The 20,599-nt window shown below is 42.7% G+C and overlaps 1 protein-coding gene across 1 annotated transcript; it reads left to right on the forward strand.

The window, feature by feature from the left end:
• Positions 1–2,568: 2,568 nt before the first annotated feature.
• LOC117428888 (MAP kinase-interacting serine/threonine-protein kinase 2-like) lies at positions 2,569–19,769 on the forward strand. The gene is made up of 14 exons (XM_059013858.1): positions 2,569–2,742; positions 3,407–3,582; positions 4,597–4,684; positions 4,979–5,080; positions 5,909–6,006; positions 9,205–9,284; positions 9,800–9,873; positions 10,169–10,273; positions 10,825–10,880; positions 11,174–11,269; positions 15,109–15,303; positions 15,626–15,790; positions 15,935–15,975; positions 16,255–19,769. The coding sequence occupies exons 2-14, from the start codon at positions 3,532–3,534 to the stop codon at positions 16,511–16,513; spliced, it is 1,410 nt and encodes a 469-aa protein (XP_058869841.1). The 5' UTR covers positions 2,569–2,742; positions 3,407–3,531; the 3' UTR covers positions 16,514–19,769.
• Positions 19,770–20,599: the final 830 nt, after the last annotated feature.

Consider the following 20,599-nt stretch of genomic DNA (forward strand, 5'->3'; position numbering starts at 1 on the left):
AAAAGCACTTTGAAGAACATGCTTACAGCTGCCAGAATCTCAGATGCAGAGCTGCAGAGCTTGTAAAAGTTACTGCTGCACATCATCGAGTTAAATTAAAACATACTGTTCCCACCTCTCTGCCAAGACACGGAACTGGACTTGAGTTTACACACAGTGATCACAGGGGCAACACCGGAATCATGTGCTCCCTGTATTTTTTGCGTGCCCTGGGAATCTGGTCAAAACGGTGTGCCAGAACAACAGTGGCACATCTAATGCATTTTTTGAATGTATTATTATTATTATTATTATTATTATTATTATTATTATTATTATTATTATTATTATTATTATTATTATTTGAATGTTTATCCCTGATCCACACTAATAATTCCTACTGTATGGTGGTAAGCAAATGCATAATTGTGTATGTCATTAAATGTGGATTTAAAGAGAATGCATGAACATGCTAAACCATGCATGCATCACACAGTATTCGTGAATGTGTTTACTATGGGCTTGTGTGCAATCTATTGTATCCATAGCAGACCCAGCTGACCACTTTGTTCTCAGTTTTATGGATATTCATTCCTGTAGTCATATGTGACCTGGCAGGTTGACATTTCGTTATGGCAGTTATAGCTGGAGGGACTCAACCATACTGAACCTGTTATGCTACATCACTCATATGATTTTAATGCTGCTACTGGCCAACTAGAAGCAAGGTTACACCAGCAGATCTCAACATCTGTCATAGCTTAGCAAGACAATCAGAGAGTAACATGCATGCACTGGTCTGGAGCCAAATAAAAAGTGATGTCTTTATTATTATTATTATTATTATTATTATTATTATTATTATTATTATTATTATTATTATTATTATTATAAAATAAGAAATATATAAGCCACCTCTGCTACCAGCGCAATCCTATATATTACATTTCGGTCGCCTGTAGTATTACTGTGGCATTGATTTACAATCAAACTTAAAAGGCTAACAGGTCTGAGCCCAGATATTGTTCATTCAATTTAGTATTATTATTACAGCAAATTAAACAACATAGGCCTATACTGTATAGATGTGTTTTTATTTTTGGGAAGATAAACTGTGCTATAGGACACATCTAATAGGATGTCCCTTATTTGCGTTGTATAGGCTTTTATAAATACCTAAAGACGTCAGGTAGAGTTGTAAAAATATATTTAATTGATTACATTATTCATGAACCCATTCTAATGTAAAGTTCTGTGAACGATAAGGTGGATTATTTAGGGTTCTGGAATGTCAGCCAATGTGTCCTATTGTTTACTAAGAGTAATCCAATATGAATTAATACACAGAACGCTTTAGTGAATACCTAACATTTACAAAACGGTGGTCAGGTTGATGCAATATTTTTCACGATGGTGTAAATTTCGGAAACAATTGCGAACGCACCCAGAGTCTAAAACTTCTTCCTTGTAGCAGAAATATAAACTAATCACCTCTCAAAAAATTCCCACCACGCCCGGCCTGGGATGATGTCATCGGTATTACATCCACACCGTGTGATTCGCAGCACACCTTCGGGACCAGGTGACTTTAAACAAACGCATTGCATGAGAGGCTCAGAAATAAAATAAAATAACACCCGTGCCTTCCCTGTGCAGCCTTACAATGAGATACGCTTCCCAGAAAGTAATTTTACAGTATTTAGTCCCCGTTCACTGTCAGACACGGAGTTGAAATGTGGTGATTTCAGACGTTTGATTTACACGACATTAACACCGAATCCTTTAAAGTAAGCTGTGTTATAGTGATATTATTGTGTTAAGGCGCTGTATTGTAGTACAGTAGAGCTAGTCAGAGGTCACGATAATAAATACCCGGGAGGGTGGCTAAACCGTCACGAGACAGAGCTGAAGATTTAATAACCACAAACAGGTGGTTATAAATGTTTTATATAGCATTATGCCCTAATGGAGATTCAAATATTAACAACACCTAAACAGGTTATGTGTTATACACCAAAACACCTAACATCATCTATAAGTGCCTTTCTCTATATAAAAACAAATGCTAATTGCCTTTGAGTAATTTTTGTTTTTTTTAACAATAAACTCCTCTACTCTGTTGTTACAACTTTACTTTGTAATTAAACAAAACTTGAACATAGAATACCACGATACAATAATAACTGCTTTATTATGTACGCAAGAGGTTTATATGATTAAAACAATATATATTTCAGGACGTTTCTGACAAAAAAAAAAATCCCTTCTTCATGTGTGTAGCTAAAACGTAAACACAGTGCAGTACGCTTAACACAGCTGAGGGACCTTTATCTGAAACGTCTTGGAATAAATTGAATCATGTAAAACGTGTTTGTACATAAATAAAAAAAACTCTCTCTCTCTCCCTCTCTCTGTATGGAAAACAATGGAAGAATGTTCGGGCTCAGTGGGGGGGTGGCTAACCGGAGCAGACCGGCCTGTACAGATTGTAGCTCCGCAGTCAAACTGCTGGCACGGTTCCCCTCAGTTTGCAGCACGTAGCAAGCTGATGCAGCCGTCAGCAATGTTCTGCTGGTGAGGGGTGTGTTTACAGCATGGTTAGGGGGCGGGCACCAGAGGGGAGGTTATATAAAGACTATGCAGCAAACCAAAACAGCTTCCACACGCCACAGAGAACTTTGTTTTGTTCCCTCGCCGTCTGCGTATTTGTAGCAGTGGGCTGCCGACGGTTCTGCAGGCTGGAGCTGTGCGCGCGTTAACTGGGTGAGAGACGGTGTAATGATTAAGATAACATTGCGGGGTTTTAACTTAAAATGATCTGGAGGATTTCTGTTTGAAAGACAATGCGCAAAAAAAAAAGGTCGATTTAAATGAGGTTTCGTTGGTGGATTTACTGAAAGTGTCGCATGTGGAAAATATAAACACAACAACACAGGATTGGGAATGTCTGAATATTTTTTTTTAAATGGCAGAAAATAGTTGGGATGGGAACATTGCAATGGCATCACTGCTAAAGAGTGATTTTACAAATATGGTGACTGTTACACCATGCATATAAATACTGTACATGCAATCGGCAAAGACGAGGAATACTGCGCAGTGGCGCAGGAAGTTGCGTTTTTGTTATTGAAACATTGCTTTATGCATGCAGGAAAGCTGTGTAAATTCTGACGGTTGTGTTATTGTGTTCAAAAAGCACTACAGTACGCGTTTCCGCAGCCATGATTTTATATCAGTACCAATCGGTAATAAATCTGAAACTGGACCACTTAATTCTGTGCGTGCATGCTCGGGCAAGCTGTTTTGCATTCAAACATCCTGTGCCGAGCTGTAACAAAGTGTGTGGGTTGCATTCCACCACAGTGCAGCAACAGCAGCGATTTAATTTAATGTGTGCAGATTTAAAACGGTGTTTTGTTTTTGACAGGACTCCCTTTTCCGACACCTCAAAGATCTCCTCGCCAGAATTCACCGGGAGCTTTTCTGCTTCTTCTCTGGGCAACGGATCTTTTTGAGTTTGAGAGGAAGCGCAGGGTTGTGTTGATCGACAAAATGGTGCAAAACAAGATCACAGAAATCTCCGGATTCCACCGCTCCTTCAAGGTTGGTCTGTTTTTACAGTTGATACATATCACCCGCTTGCGTGCTTGTATCCAGTGCCGTGGTGATGTTTTGCAGAGCTGTATAAACCGTAATAAGTTACTCTCTGCCCGCGACTGCACTGTTGTAAGCGAGGTAGCCACTTCGCTGCTCCATACCGCTGTGTCTTGTACTCTGCAGCCACTGATAAGGGTTTGATGTTTTAAAGACTGCTTGTCTTTGGTGCTTGCTTTGAGCCCACAGTGGTGTGGAGGAGTTCAGACAAGGTATCGAGAGTTATTGTGGGCGAGCAATGAAATTACGTGGGATATACAGTTGGTCCATATTAACTGTATGCGAGCTGTCTGCTTCCTGTTAGCAAACATATCTGGATAAACTCGCTTTACTGGTGCTCGGGCATTTGTTATGTAGATAGATATAGTTCCCCTTTTGAGAGGGGAGGAGGGGCTGTGGCGACAGCGGGACAAATATGTTATGATTCACTTTATCTAGCAAGTCATTGAGCTGGATATATAGCGACCATGACGTGTCCCTGCTGGCAACAGTGTTTGAAATTAGAAAGTGGGTAGATTTGAAAGCAGGCTGGTAGAAATAGATATGGGTGGGCGACAGTGAGCGTAGCGTTACGTCAGTCTCCTCAAACAGGCTCCGTCCCAATTTTATTTAACGGGGCTATGTTAAGTACTATCGTGAGCTGGTGGAGACCGGCCAGCTTATGCTTCTAAGCTTTTTATGGAATTAAAATGAGCGAATATACCAGGAATAAAGGACGCTGACTATGACATCGACATGCATAGCTTTACTTCCGGAACGTGGGCATTTTTTATTCCATAGAACCCAATGGAGCAAACTCGATGGTACTTCGCGGTGTAAGACAGACAAGATGAGAAGGCACGGTTTAGAGCACAGTGCTGTGTGTTCTGAATGAATAAAGCTGCCTGGAATCTGTGGTTTCAATCACAATAAGTCATGTCTTTTTTTGCATGGAGCTTCACCTAATTCTGCCTTTAATTCCAGGGACAGAATCCATTTCAAACAGACTGCAGTAAAACAGGATCCCGTCACCTGGAATCGGCTTTTAATTTCGACTGTCCCACCAGACGAGGTAGGATTCCACTTCCACTGTTAACTAGTTGTACATTAGGGTCCATAGTAGTGTGAAGGGTGTATTTAGACTCACCACGTGTTCACAAGATGGAGCTGACTTGTTGCATGCCTGATGCAGCTCCATTGAGAAGGCGCTTGCCATGAGGGAAACGCGGGTTGCAACACGTTGACTAAACTGATTTTTAAAGCTTGTCTGAGGTGGTTGTGGTGTCATGCACTGTGTGTTTGCCAGCCGTAGATTCATTTGTTCAAAGTATTTACTGGTAATTTCATACTTCCTTCCCAATGGCAGACCTGCCTGCCAGCCAGCCTATCGACATCCCAGACGCCAAGAAAAGGAACAAGAAGAAAAAGAGGTGCCGTGCCACCGACAGCTTCTCTGGCAGATTCGAAGGTAGGAGCCGTGGAGCCGCAGTCATGTGTTGATTTGCCTGGATCAAGCCGTTTAGAATTGGTTTATTTAGCAAGGCGACTTAGACTAGAGTGTGTGAACTGTGCATCAGCTGCAGAGTCACTAACAACAACGTCTCACCTGAAAGACGGAGCACAAGGAGGTGAAGTGACTTGCTCAGAGAGTCGCACAGTGAGCGAGTCGGGATTTGAACCGGGGACCTCCTGGTTAGAGGCCCGTTTCTTTAACCACTGGACAGCACAGCCTCGTATTTCGATGCACAGTAGTGACAAGCCCACAAATCTCATGTGTTTGAAAGGATTGCACAAATTTGGCACAACTGCAAGTTTATAGAGAGTAGTGGAAGATCTGTTAATATGTTGCATGTCTTGAAAATCGCACTAGATCTGCACCCAGTGATGCGATTCTGAACGATCCTCTGTGTTTAAGTGGTCAGGCGCCAGGAGTTGGATGTTGAATTGTTCCTTCCTTGGAGCTGCATGAACTCCTGTTCGCAAAGACACACGGGTCACTTCGTGCTGTGATAAGAGTGATCAGTTCAGAACAGATTTACCAGGGACTGGATTGTTCTGAAACCCAGTAGTGTGTGCTGAGCTAGTGCGAGTTTCAAGCCCTGATGTGGAGCTTAATTTCCCATTTTGGTTGAATTAACAGAACGGTCTTTGTATGTGTCCTGAGGCGGTAGCCCCTTTTCCACATGTCTCTTGCTTGAGAAGCTTCCACCAGCAGGGGTCGCTGTGTAAAGGACTGTGAGCCGCTGCTACAGGTTGCTGAAGCGTGGTGCTAATGGCTCTCCTTGTATTTCGGCAGATGTCTATATCCTGCAGGAAGAGGTTCTGGGTGAAGGGGCCTGTGCTAGAGTGCAGACCTGCATCAATGTGATTACCAACAAGGAGTACGCAGTCAAGGTATTACTGCTTTACTGGGGTTCTGTCATTCCTCTGGGATACCTATTGCCAGTTTAGAATTTGTTTGACTTCTCATAGTTTTACCTTTTGAATTCTGGAAGGTTGAAGTTGTGGTAACTTTCTACTGAATGCATCAAGCAGGGTTTCTGTGAATGTGTGTCCCAGCACTGATCTGAAATGATCTATAGGTATGATCATTAGGAGGCAGAAAGACTAATTCAGGCTGAGCCATGTGGGTTGGTGTTTGGGGAGTAGGAGATCTGGGTTCACTGCGTGGTAGAGTACGGCCATGCGCTTGTGTTTTAGTCACAGTGAATGTTCTGCACAGTCCCGTTCCTTGGTGCTTGTGTGCAGTGATTGGATATGAGAAGGGGTCAGAAGTGACTTTGCACAGTCCATGTGAAATGCATGTGTGGATGAGGGGTAAACAACAGGTGGGGCTGGAGGTATCTGACAATTTAGTGGCAAATTAATTACCACTTTGTTTACATGGTCTATAAACTTTTATATGCGTTCTAGTGTTTTGTGCAGTCAGTGGTATGATAAAGTGCTATAGCTTTAAACATTGAAGTAAACAGCTCTCAGAATGGGGTGAGTTAGGGGACTGTGTTTCCGTCCTCTTGCTAAAGGCAGTGCTCTGCTAACTCAGCATAGAAGCTTCCTTTATTTTTGTTGCTGTGCTGCTGGCCGGCCAATCGGAAGCAGGAGGCGGAGGTCTGTCGGCCCCACCCCCCTGCGTAACCCCAGCGAGAACACGATGCAGTGGCATCTGTGCCAAAACAAGACAGAAAGAGGAGGGGTGGGGACAGACTTGCTTTTCATAACTAAGTTTACAGCGAGGGCAGCTGTTAATTCTGTGCTTCATTTATTTAAATGTCCTCTAGGAATTCTGGTTGTGCAACAGATTCGTGCTTACGTTTTTGCAGCCAAATAACAGAAAGGGTGCAACCCAGTACTGCTAGAAACGTGTGTTGTAAACAGGCAGGATTGTGGTTGTGTTACCGAATGACGCTCCAGTAATTTATGTCACTGCAGTAAGACCTTGTCCTGTCTCACAAAGGAAATGCGCGGCATGTTTTTCACGTAGCATATTGCAGACATCTGTGGTGGTTTATTAAAAGTAGGTGGTTCTTCAGCAACCATAAACAGATTTTATAAGCAATTTAAAGGAAATATAAAATGCATCTCCAGTAAGAATCTCTGTGGAAGGCCCGTATATTGTTGCCTGGTGCAAACATTAACATGTGTTGATATACATAAAGTATAAAGTTATTAATGTGTTGATATACATAAAGTATAAAGTTAATAACTTGGCAGCATCTCCTACATGCAAGTCAGCTCTAAATTGCATATTTAAAGATATGAAATTGAAAACTCAAATTGTAATTGTAAGGATTTTATTGAATTATGTTATTGACTTTAGTTGTGCGTGGAAAATTGTATTTTGTAATAAGGATTTTTTTTTTTTTGCTTTAGGCTGTGTGCAAACCCTGCTTTTACACGTCCTCTCTTTACAAAACCTCAGACGGGTTTAATTGCATTTCTTGCTGGTTGATCAACTGGTAGTCTGGTGCGCAGCCTTCCCTCCCCCACTTTGCAGTGAGACAGAGGCTTGGGTTTGTTGTAGATCTGGAGACTTGCTGAATGGCTTGTGAGGGAGGGGGACCAGATGCTCCTTTTAAACCGTCGTCTTTCTCCCCAGGGGTGTGGGTTGGGGTCGTAATCTGGAACAAACGGCTAGCTGTGAGAGCAACAGGCCATACGGATCGCCTTCAGTGCAGGGCTGAATACTGATTGAGTTTCTGTTTACAATCTTTGATTTACAAACTTTTTAGATGGAGTCAACCCCTTTTATCCTTTCACTCTCCTAACAGCTTGGTAGTGATGGACAGTCCTGACTAGCAACTCTTGCTGAGAGAATGTGCTGTGATGGCCCTGCACACAGTAGACCATTGATATCACGATGTTTAGCTTAGGGGGTCCTGCTTTTGTTCATTGAATTGAGCTTCCGTCCAGAAGTAATTGAGCTCCATGTAAAGAATAGCTTTGTCGGTAGGCGATTCAATGCATAGCTTTATAGCCTCTAAGGTTTTGGAAGTATAAAATGGCAACGCACAGCATTTGGTCAGTTTAATAACCTACAAACCGGCTGTTTTATTTGCACAATTTGATTACTGGTCTGGTACAGGATTACATGTTATATGACCACCCCAAGATTATTCCCAGTGAAGCATGAAGATGTGAAGCGGTGAAACTGGGAGTGAAGCGGTGCTGGATAACCCTGGCTGCACGTTATCCAGCAGCACATCTTGCTGAGTCAGGGGGATCTGCAGAGCATTGCTGCAGGCTTAGAGTGCATAAATAGAGCCAGTGTCTGTCTGTGCTACTCAGAGACCGGCATTGTGAGCTTGTGCACCTTGTTACAATACCAGTCGAATCCAGTTGGAGGGGGGTGGGAGTGGAATGGGCACTTTACAATAGCGGACGGGGGCTTAAAAATGCATGGCTAAGCAAATATGTAGACTGCATTAGCCTGCATGTGTTTAAACTGGTCCCCTAAAATACACCAGATTAGAGGGTGTAGTTAAGACTTTAACCTTGCGTTTTTATTCTCTTTGGGAATGGTCTTGTTTTCATAATGGGGTGGGAAAGGAATGTGGAGATAGGCATGCAAGGCTGCAAGCCTTCGTTCCAAACTGTCGCTGTGTACGTGCTGGGGGGAGGGTCTCAAATGAACCAGGTGTTGACAAGAGCATTAACTTCAAAGATAGTGTGTGATTTACCTCCTGGATTGATCCCGTTCCATTACATTTGAAACGGAGATGCTTCTGCGTTAACCCATTGATTTGCAGGTACCTTCTTTGTACAAACTTTGAGATTCTACAGTAAAACTGTACAGCTGGTGTTAAACTATCATCAGTTTAAATCCCAGGTGTCTTTAAACTAGTAAGTGCTGGAAGTTTGCTGAAGAACGCATTGGTTTAAACTATTCTCAGCTTAGTTTGTCATTGGTTTACCCTTTCTGTGCAAGAGTTTTGAAGCTATGTGCAATGATGCTGTAAATCGGTTTGTCTTGCCTCTGTTTCCTCTACAGGAGTTTGACTAAAGTTTTGTCCGAATGTTGTTGTTTTTTTTTTTTTTTTTTTTTTTGAAGTGGTATCACTTGTCTCACCAGCGCCCCCCTCCTGTCTGTTTCAGATCATTGAGAAGAGACCAGGTCACAGCCGTGGCCGTGTGTTCAGGGAGGTGGAGATGCTCTATCAGTGCCAGGGTCACAGGTATGAACCACCCGGGGCTTTAGCACTTCCACTGGGGCTGTGCCGATCAGGAATAGGACTACCAATAGAAGGGTGCATTCACGCTGCTTCGGTTTGGGCAGATTTTTTTTGGAACAGTTTGATTTAGCACTCTGTCCCTTACAAACACACATACACATGAAGGAATATTAGTGATAGGCAGATTATCTATGGGGTGAGTACTCGCTGCAATACAGAGCCTCAGGCCATCGCTTGAAATAGCCAGATCCCTGCAGATTTGTTACACAGGCTTATCTGGGCTGCAGTCGGCATTAACCAAAAGCAGATGTCTTGGTTCACAATTTCGAGCAGGGCTGGAGCAAATTGAACCTCCATCCAGACCCTGAAGTAGTTAATGATGTCGTTTGACCTGTTAAAGCTGGAGTGGAATGACTCTCCAGGACCGGGATGGGACATGCACCCCACCACACCCCCCTGTGTAACGGGAGCGGTGGTGGCACTTTCTCAGTCACTGATGCATTTTCTTCTTCTTCCAGAAACATCCTGGAACTGGTAGAGTTCTTTGAGGAGGAAGACAAGTTCTACCTGGTATTTGAGAAGCTGAGAGGAGGTAAGTTTCTCATTTACAACTTTTTAAACAAGCAGCACTGGCTGTAATCCCATTCTTTCATTGTTTTGATGCTGCAGCAGTTATACCAGGACGGGTATTTCTGTGTAACAGCCTGTTATTGCAGCTGTCAGCGGTCTCCAAGCAGGAGCCTGTTAGAAATGCCATGTGACAAGCATGCATGTGGCTTTGAAGCAATCAACCAGTATGGAGAGCTATGGGATTTGTAGCTGGGTGCTTGTACTGGCTTGAGACGGTCTTAGCTGATTGCTTTCTGTCTGTGTTCCTGCTTCGCTAGGTTCCATCTTGAGTCATATCCACCGGAGACGACACTTCAACGAGAAGGAAGCGAGCGTAGTGGTGCAGGAAATCGCTAGCGCCCTCTACTTCCTTCACAACAAAGGTTTGTAGATTCCATCCGTTTCCTACAGTTAAACCACAGGGCCCTGAATTGTATAGCAGAATGGTACTGCCCATTAAATAATGGGTGTCAGTGCCCATCTTTGGTCTCCCATAAGGATTTGCAGACATTCCTGATTTAAGTGTACTGTATCCACCTTCGCATTCTAGGTCAAAATGTACTGGTATAAAAACTCATTTTAAAGACTTTAGTGCTTGTTTTAAGTATCCCGTTTGGGGTGTTCTTTGTCGCATGATTTGCCTGCAGTTAAGCCTGCCTCTCTACCCTACTGCATTCTTAGATTCACGTGTTCTTTGAGTCAGCCTAGAAGCATCTCAAGCTCTTTGCTGCTGTACCTCCCCCATCTATTTATAAAGCTGGGTCAGGGCTGTCATCTGAGCAGAGTGCACTGCTTCAAGGGTTAAGGGACAGTGATCCCTTTTCAGAGCTGAGTAATACAGCAGCTTTAAATATATTTGAACTACTCCCATAGTGCTGATTTTAAATATATATAATCAGTATGCATTTAAAATATTTGCATATATATTTCACAGGAATGGCCCACAGAGACTTAAAGCCAGAAAACATACTGTGTGAACATAAGGACAGGGTGAGTATTTTTAAATTTGCAGGATAATTTTGTTTTGCGATTCAATATACACAGAACAGTGCGGAACTGTATAAGACGTGACAAGTGAAACACAAGTGTGACATTGCAGTAGGATCTCGAGGTTGGTCACACATGATTTTAAATTGCTTATTTCATGACGGAACTGGCTGGGTGGGGATTCGGTAAGACTTTATTGCTCCTGGGTTTCTTGTCCTGTGGTTTTCTCTCTGTTTGTTGGGTGAAATTCTAAAAAGCTTGCAGTTTTTAAGAAATGAATGTGTGCTTCTTTTCAGATCTCCCCTGTTAAAATCTGTGATTTTGACCTTGGCAGTGGAATCAAGCTGAACAGCGATCGCTCCCCCATCTCCACCCCTGAGCTGCTCACACCGGTAAGCAAGGGGCTCCATGCATCTTTAAAGAGGGGTAAAGGAAGATCTCTCGTGGGTTCTGAAGAATTAGACCTGGCTGTGTTGTCAAGTCTGGGTGAATTTGAACTATAGCTGGTTTTGTTTACTGATAATGTTTGTATATAGAGATCTTCCAATACAAGGTTCATTAATGTTGACTAAACAGTTCTTCACATGCAGTCCCTCTGTCGATGATGGTATGCTTGCTACCTGAATAGCCAGGCATTCCCCTTTTATAAACAGTGGTATCTCTGTATCTTATGATTCATGGGTAAGTTTCCAAGCCTGAAAGGTCAAATAATAAACTGGATGAAGTTCAGAGATTTTGCAAATCATTTTTTGTAAAAATGTGCATCTGTAGCTAGTTTTGTACACGGGTGCAACTTTTACAAGTGCAGTGAATCTTAACCTTAAGAGCTGTGCAGATGCAAAGAGCCCCACACAGTGCTCTGCTGTCTCAGTGACTGACTGCAGCAGCAGGTACAGGCTGGCACAGACAAGGGCAGAAACTCAATCCTGGCTCCGTATTCCTGGAGACTCTCGACTATTTCTGTAAACTGTAGTACGGAGTGAATGAATCGGCTCAGGTTGTTTTTTTCCAGAGTGGTTTTGGGGGGGGGGGGGGGGTGGGGGGCAGTGGTAATCGGATCACAACACCGCCCTCCCTTTGGGAACGTCGCCACGCTTCCTCATATACCAGGATAGTGTTCCATTCCCAGGAACGGACTTCCAAGAAGCGGTGCCTGTGCGCAGAATGGAAGTACTCCTGTAGGCTGTGCTGGCAAATATATGAATCGCTTATTCAAATAAATTGTCCCATAAAAGGATTGGGCTAAACAGCATTTATTTTAGAAATTAGATTGCTTCATTGATGCACGGAATTAGGAAGTATTTCTGGCTCGATTCATATTTAAATTTCCATTACAGCCACTTTAATTGGAAAGGTCAGGTTTTTTTTTTAATATATATAAGTATTCCCCTGTGCCAAAGCTTTTCTTGAGCTCTCACAATCCTCCCTACTGCCTTGTGTTTGCACTCAGCGCTATTTAGAAAAGGGGTCCGCAGATCTATTCCTGCACTATCTAAGAGTTTAAGTTTGCTGCTTCTTGGTTGCATAACACACCCCTAAACTTCACTGTACAATAATCCTGTTTTATCTGCACCCTTTTGTTTCTGTTTGCGACATTGCTCTGTAGTCAGGCACAATAATAAGAATCTGCCCGCCCCCACCTAGCAACTGGGCTCTCATTGGCTGTGAAGGGAGGAGGTATAGGAGTGAAGTTAAAGGCTGGGCTAGTTGATCTGTTGTGTGTCAGCCAGTCGGCTGGGGCGGGCGCTCCTTATCTAAACTGTTTTTCTTATTTTTGTTCCCCAAGCAAGGCTGTAGAGTTAACCCTTTGTGTGCTGATTTGTGGTGTCAATTGACTTGCTGTGTGTAGGTTTATACTGCTGGAGAGTGTGGGGCATGTCTGGGAAAGTCGTTGTAGAGATTCTGTGTGCTGGTGGATTGCAGTTTCGTTAATTGTCCTTTTCCAGATGTGTCGTCTCTCCTGTTACTGCAGGGTTAGCTACAACGCCAACAGAAATATGAGACGCTGGCACTGAATGGGTGACCCTTGTCATTGCAATAGTAGAATGGGGGTTGGGGGCAGTTTTTATACTTGAGCAGGAAACCATTTCTTGTTTTTTTTTACACAGTTGGCACGCTGGGCTGAATATGTGAGGCTGTGGGTTCAAGCTCCCAGTCTCCGTGCTTTGGTTTGGGTGTAAATAAAGGGTTGTTAATTTAAGGCTGAATTCTAGTGTACAGTAGTTTCGATAGCGCCTGTCTGCCTGAGGGGATTTTGAAGTTTTCTAGGAAGTAAAGTTATCCGAGAGCAGCTTGTTGTGTGTTGGGCTCGGAGTGAGTGGTAATGCAGCTGGGGTTTTGCATTTGCAGCTCTAGGGGAATTCTAATCTCTATCTTATTGGGCAGCAGGTGTGGGAGTGGTTAACGGTGTGTGCAAACTGAAATTCTCTGTAATGCGGTTCAGTCACATGCTGCCGTGTGGTCTGACTCATGTGATCTGGAAACTCCCACACATGGCTGGTTCAGTTTAGCAGCAAAACTAGTGCATCAGCTAATTTCCAGTTCTTTTCAGGCTGGTGCAGGAGAATGTTATAGGCAGAATGATGCAAGGAGTCTTTAATGTTGCAGTAAAGTATTGGACCTAGCTGGCTTTGCACTAAGTTTGGTCCTCCTAAAATTTGAAATTCTTAGCTTTTAAAACATGTGATTTTTAAAAGTACAATTTTGAACTGGTGCAGACTAATGCTTGACAACTCATTCCCTGTAAAAAGAAGCTACAGTATACAGCAAATCTCCCTTAGCGTTGAGTTGAGGAATATCTCTGTGTAAATGAGTTTGGTATGGGTTGTGTTTGTCAGCCTCTCCTCCCCTCCGCTGCCCTCTCAACATGTTTCAGGCATCGCAAAGCTGGTTTATTTTTCAAACCCAGCAGCAGTTTTGTTTGCAACACAAGACCTAGACCTGAAACTTGATCACCTTTCTGATAAGAGAATGTGCAACAGGAGCCTTTCTGTGTTTACATAGAGAAAGCACCCTCTCTCTCTCTCTCTCTCTCACACACACACACAGTGGAAACGTCTTGTATTTAATTGTGCGTGGGCAGTAAGCTTTTGTTAAGGCATTTGCTACAGTATGTTTTCGAACACTTCCTTTTTATATTTGTAACTGGACGGCCTGTGATGTTTTCTATTTTTGTATTCTTAACTTTGAACAAAAGGCACAGTAAACATGGCGCATCGTCACGATTAACAATCACAGGAAATCATTTTAAAGGCTGTTTAATCATCCATAACCTTCACACAAGCATGTGCTGCAAGAGATTCGGATAACAAAAACCATTCAACCACCGCTCTTTCTTGCAAATAAAAAAGGACGGACCGTAGATTTATCACACCCGAAGTTCAGTGTTTAATCAAGAGAGTTCTGCCTTCGTAAATCCGCACTCCCAGAGAGGGTGCAGGCAGCAGACTCCACACTGAGAGCATTGTCTCTGATAATCCTGGAGCCAGAGAATTCGACACCGTGAACTCTGAGTCTGACAGTATTATCGCAGCTGCTGTGGGGTCTGGTTGACATGCAGCTGGTCACAAGAAACAATAGAGTCCGGATCCCTGTTGTCTGACTTGCAGGGCTTGTGTGCAAGGATAATCCAACTCTGCCAGTACAGGTCTTTGATCCAAACATATTCTTATTTATTACGTTGAACCAACAACTGTGAACCTATAGTAAAATGGAGTTTTTCCTGTGTACTAACTTTTCTTGTTCCTTGTGTACCTTAAAGGGTAAAGCAAACCTCTGTGCATTGTACCCGGTAACCTTTTGACCCAACTCCTCAGTCTTGCATCATGATCTACTGAACTCTTGACAAGATTTAAGACTCATTAGATGGTCCAGTAATCTGTGTTTTTCCACAAGTTACTGAAAGGCACCGTTGGGTGATCTTTATATAACGAGGGCCGGGTTTATTTTCGGTCTTAGGAGTAGCCAATCCTCTGTGGAGGCACTGGCAGGCATTCGACCGACTTTCAGCCTGCTTGCATAATTGAACTTTGAACCCCCCCGAGTTCTAGGAAAGTTTGTGCAACGCAGTGAAGGACGAAACATGCCAGAGGCCTTTTAATTACACAGCAATACCTTTCTGTGTCGAAGAACAAAGGCATGGTACCATGTGCTTGTGGCTGAGCTGTCTCTGCAACAATGTCTTCGCTGTTTATTTTGAAATGTGAGAATCGTGTGTGTGTGTTTCCCGCAGTGCGGCTCTGCGGAGTACATGGCTCCCGAAGTGGTGGAGGCGTTCAATGAAGAGGCCACCATCTACGACAAGCGCTGTGACCTGTGGAGTCTGGGCGTGATCCTCTACATCATGCTGAGCGGGTACCCCCCCTTCGTGGGTCACTGCGGGGGAGACTGTGGCTGGGACAGGGGGGAGCCCTGCCACAACTGCCAGGTGAGACCCCATCAAAACTTATTCATGTCAAACATTTCATCCATCGCTAGACAACATGCGGTACTGCTAAACTTAGACATGCCAGTGTAATCTAGTGTCTCCACTGAAAGCTGTATTTGGTTGAAATGTTTGTCATTGATATTTAAGTTTCTAAAGTATTACTAAATGTAAAAAGCCTTGCTATTGGTAGGTTTGCAACGATGCAGCATTAAAATCTCTGTACAAGGGTCATCAGTGTGTCTCAATTTTAATATGCTTTGCTGATGATGGTGGCTCTGGTTTGTGAGATGGCTGGATTGTAACTGAACTCCTCTCTCTGCAGAACATGCTGTTCGAGAGCATTCAGGAAGGGAAGTACGAGTTCCCCGAGAAGGACTGGGCTCACATTTCATTCAGTGCCAAAGACCTCATCTCCAAGCTGCTGGTTCGGGACGCCAAGAAGAGGCTGAGTGCTGCCCAAGTGCTGCAACATCCCTGGGTACAGGGGGTAGGTGGCTGCCTCTTACTGCAAAGAATAACACGGAGAAATCCATGTGCTGCTTCAGATCCTGGGTTTATCCATGTGTTTGTAGAATAATGTCGCTAGATCATCTTGTACATGTCTAATCATTTGTGTTTTATTTCTCTCTAGTGTGCTCCAAATACTCTACCAACTCCAATACTACTTCAGAGGTAAGCAAAGCTGTCACTAATTATAACTTCATAAAAGCTAGACAAAACTGTACAATCAAGATATTTATTGACTGAGAGAACTCCTGAAAGGGGAAACGTTCAGGAATTGGGTGAAAACCTGTTGCTTTAACAGAGCTCCACATTTATGACACCCTAATATAGTCATGAATACACTGAAGCGAAGCAAGGCATTACATAACTGATCAGTTACAAGAAACGGCCCACTGAAAGGGTTTGGCCCCCTACAATAATGTTCCCTTCTCTGCATGGTTTCTGCAGGAACAGCAGTGCCAAGGACCTGACGTTTTTCACGGCCGAGGCGATGGCTGTGAACCGCCAGCTCGCCCAGCACCAGGAGGAGGAGGAGCAGCCTATCCTCATCACAGCTACCTCATGCTCCATGCGCCTCTCCCCTCCCTCCCAGTCCAAGCTAGCCAAGAAGAGACAGAGAGCCAGCCTGCTGAAAAGGGGGCCGGTGTCTGCCACAGAACTGCACCAGCTGTTGGCCCCGCTGGTCATCGTGGGGGACTGCGTGTGACACCCGCTGCTCTCAAGACCCGCCCCTAACCTCTCCTCCTTCCTCCTGGTTTTTTTCCAGCAGTTTTTCAGTACACAAGTACAGCTGAATCAAACGTGGCTGATTTTTGCAATGGCTTGGGCAAAAGGGGAATGTTCTAGCAAGGTTCTTGGACTTTTACACCAAAGGACTACTCTTGCACTGCTTAAGTATTACAACTGGATTCACTGTGAATTACGTTGAGAAGCATTTTATTTAAAATCGACAGAAAAAAGCCAGGATACCCCGTGTGTGTACACTTCTGATTAGGCAGCGATTGCCATAGAAGGCTTTCTGTTGAAGGAAATGCCCTGTTTATAATCCGTGCTGAAAGAATGTGCTGCAGAACCTGCCCGCCGCTGAGCAGCGAGGGAACCCGGGCTGTTGTGTTAAAGAAACGTCCTACTGATTGGACTGAAGAATGAAAATCCTCTGCAGAAAGGATGAACTGTGCATGCTTTTTAAAAACAAGAAAAATCTGTTCGGGCCAACCTTTTTACTTAAGCAAAATAAGTATTATTTTTTTTTTCCCCACTTTTTTTCAGTAAAACTGCAATTATTTTTATTGTGATCAGATTTTTTTCGAATTCTAAAATCAACATTTCATGCTTCCGTTCCTTGGTGCTTTGTACAGTGCAGAGATTTTTCAGTTGTTAGGTTGACTTATCCCTCCCCAGCATATTCTGTACAGAATTGCTGTATGAAAGCAGTAACTAATTACAAATCAAACAGCTTCGAATGTCCCAGTGGTACATTTTAAAACAGCTCAGGTTTGACGGCAATGCATTCTTTTATTAGCACACAAAAAAATATATACTCATGATGGGAATCTGTGTTCTGGTCCGTTTAAGATACAGTTCTATCTGCAGCTCGCTGTCATGTGCAATCTCATTGCAGCAGCGTGGTGTATAATGTGTGCATCTGTCTGTAATTCATAGCAGCGGCACTATTTGCAGCCCAACAGCTCCACCTACTGGATCTAAAAAGCGTTGCGGCACAAAAAAAAAAAAGCAATCAAGCAATTGGAGTTCTACCAGCATTCCAGTGGTAGATTCCTTTCTGGTCACGTGATACTTTTTTAAATCAGTCATGATAAGCTGCAGAACCTCAAGCAAGACTGATTTTAAAATGTGTTTTTCTCTTTGAGAAACCATTGGACAGTCTCTTTATAACACCCATTTAAAACAAACCCCTCCACCTCTCAGGATCTGTGCCACAACAACCTTGTGGGATAACGGGCGTGTGATTATTTTAAGGGGGTTTTGGGTGTCCACTACAAAGATAGCTGGTGTTCAGGTTGCTTTAGTCTGCTACCTGTTAAGGCCACCTTAAATTGGCCTAAGGCCTTAATTCAAGTTTATAGCACCGCTATAGTAAAATTAAAAATACATCTATCAGGGTGTGAAGAATTCTGTTTCATTTAGGCCTGAGTGGTGCTAATCTTGGATGTTTTTTTAAGTCATATAAAGGCTTTATCTGGTTGAGAGGGTTAAATACTGAATAACAGTTTCTATTTGAAGCTTAAGAACAGTCTGTGGGGTGTTGAAAGTGTGTGTGTGTGTGTAGCATTCCAAAAAAGATGCGTCTTCCAAGACAGTGTAGTCGGTGAAAATGAATGGAGATTTTTTCTTTATTTTTTTGAATGTGTTCTTTTGTTTTTATATGTGGATAACTCCATAAGTCAGATATTCAAAACGTGCCACACGTTGTTTTATTTTAGTTTTGTTTTATTTAGTTGTTTTTCTTTTAAAGCAGGTATAATTGTACAGGGTGTATTTCTTTGATGTTTTATTTTGTCTTTGAAAGCTGTTTTTGGGGGGGAGGGGGGGTAAATGAGAAACAAGGAAATACATATTTTAACATTCGAATATTTTGAATAAGAATCTGAAAAGGCAACAGCTGAAAGTAATGCTTTTATTTTAGATGGAAAGGTTTGGGCAAAGCAAATGTGAGGTATAGAAACCCCTTTTCCCTGGGAAATTTAAAATTGCCTATCAATTTGTTTAGCGGGTTACCAAAACTTATCCTCGCTACCCCTGACCACATTGAAGTGTTTTAACTAGAGATGGGGGGGGGGGCTGGCTTCTGATTTTAATTGTAAAACCCCCATTTTATTTTAATGGTTCATTGCTACCTTTTCATGAGTTGGGTCTTTATCGATAACGAGACTGCTGTCAGATTTGCTGTAGTCCTTGCTTGCCACCAAGAACAATGAAACAAACTTGCCCAGATCTGCTTACTTATGTCATAAGTGAATGTTGATGTAACCCTCCCAGCATTAGTATGGTACTAAAAGAAACAAACACACACAAAACCGCCTTGACCATTCTCATGCTGAGGAAGTTAAAATAGGACGCTGATTGTAAACCTTTTGTAATTTTTCTTGCTATGGAGACCTCTTGTGGGTGTTTTGTCTTATACTAAGACTTACTTGAATCGTATATGCATTTGTTTTGTTTTTTATTGTAATTGTAAGCTACATTGTGCAGAAACAAAGCCACAGTTTGGGTTTGGCAGTCTAGGTTTTTATTTTATTTGTGTGTGGAATCGCAGTGTTCCCTGATCAGTGTGTCCCAGCACACACCCGCACAGTGAAAGATGTTTGAATTGAGGGTAGCACACAATAGAACAGTGGCTACCTCTATAGCAATTGCCCTTCTATAGTGATCACTGTCCTGAACGCTTTGTCAGAGGAGACCCACGTGCCTCCTGTTTAGTGAGGTGCTAACATCCCATTCCTCTATAAGGAATTATAAGGATTATAATTTGAGTTGCAACAACTTGTATTCTACAAAGTTTGGCCGAAGAACAGCCCTGTATGAAAAAAAGAATTATTTTCCATATCATAACCATACAGGTATGATTTTTCTGAAAGGAAATTGATCAAATTGATTTAATAACTTGTTTTGTGCAGAAAGAGATATCTTAAGGAGATATATATATATAATTTGTTATAGCTGTGATTTCTACTCCAGTCCCTAGACTGCCAGATCGAATCGAGTATTACTTGTGAAGTTCAACACGGTTTAGTCTGTTCTCCACAAGCTCCTGTTCAGACATTAAAAACAAAAAAATTACCTAAAAAGTAAAAAAAAAAAAATAATAATAAAAGAAGAAAAAAAAAAAGCACTTTACTGTACCGGGAGACGACTGGCAGGTCACTCGGGTAATTTCTTACTCTTGCCAGGATTTTGTATTCTCTTTTTTTAAAGAATTTAAATAAATGCTTTGAACCACATTGTGTGTTGATTTGTTCTCTGTGGGAGTGGGAGTGATATGACCAGAAGAAAGTTTCACCAGCTCTTCTGGATTGGTCCATTCAGGTTTATAACAACATCCTGTCTAAACCTATTATCCACATTATCCCCATTTTACTCAAAGATTGAAAACCTTTAGTATGGTAGCATTCAGCCTGTGTTTTAAAAAAAAAAAAACCAAAAAACAGACAAATGATTGTTCTTTGTTTTATAATTGAGTGTCTGTCTCTCTCTCTCTCTCTCTCTCGATAGATCTATAGAAATAGAATTAAATTCCACTTTAATACAGTGCTCTATTTAACTGTTTTGACAGCTAATTAATTTTAACAAGAACCATCTATGTTTATCCTCCACTGTACCAGCCCTTCTAGAATTGCAGTCCGTCTCTCGAGTTTGCAGACTAGTTTGGACTGGAATAGGCGGGTTTGGGGGCAGTCTGATGTAACCTGCAGCCAGTTTTTATTTAATTTTTCTGCCGACCTTGCAGTGAGTTCATACACACAGCACGCCCTGCCACTCCACCTCACCGCGAGTTCAGTGTGCGGCAGTGGCGAGCGGGAGGAATCTGCCCAGAAAATAGAGAAAGTGGCTGCATTGTGTCTGGTCAGGGGATCTAATGCCCTTTGATCAGATTGTAGAGCCCCTTTTAACCCAACTGGAACGAGTGAAATGGAGATCACACCTACCAGAGCTGATACTGGTAGGAAACGGTTAAGGTTAAGATAGGATTTTAATGTTATCGTTTGTGTCACATCCTATGTAGACCCACTTGTGCCATTTACCTCCTTAGCATCTAATTCCACGTGCTCGC

This window comes from Acipenser ruthenus, chromosome 47 (genome assembly GCF_902713425.1).
Source record: "Acipenser ruthenus chromosome 47, fAciRut3.2 maternal haplotype, whole genome shotgun sequence".
Lineage (NCBI taxonomy): Eukaryota > Metazoa > Chordata > Actinopteri > Acipenseriformes > Acipenseridae > Acipenser > Acipenser ruthenus.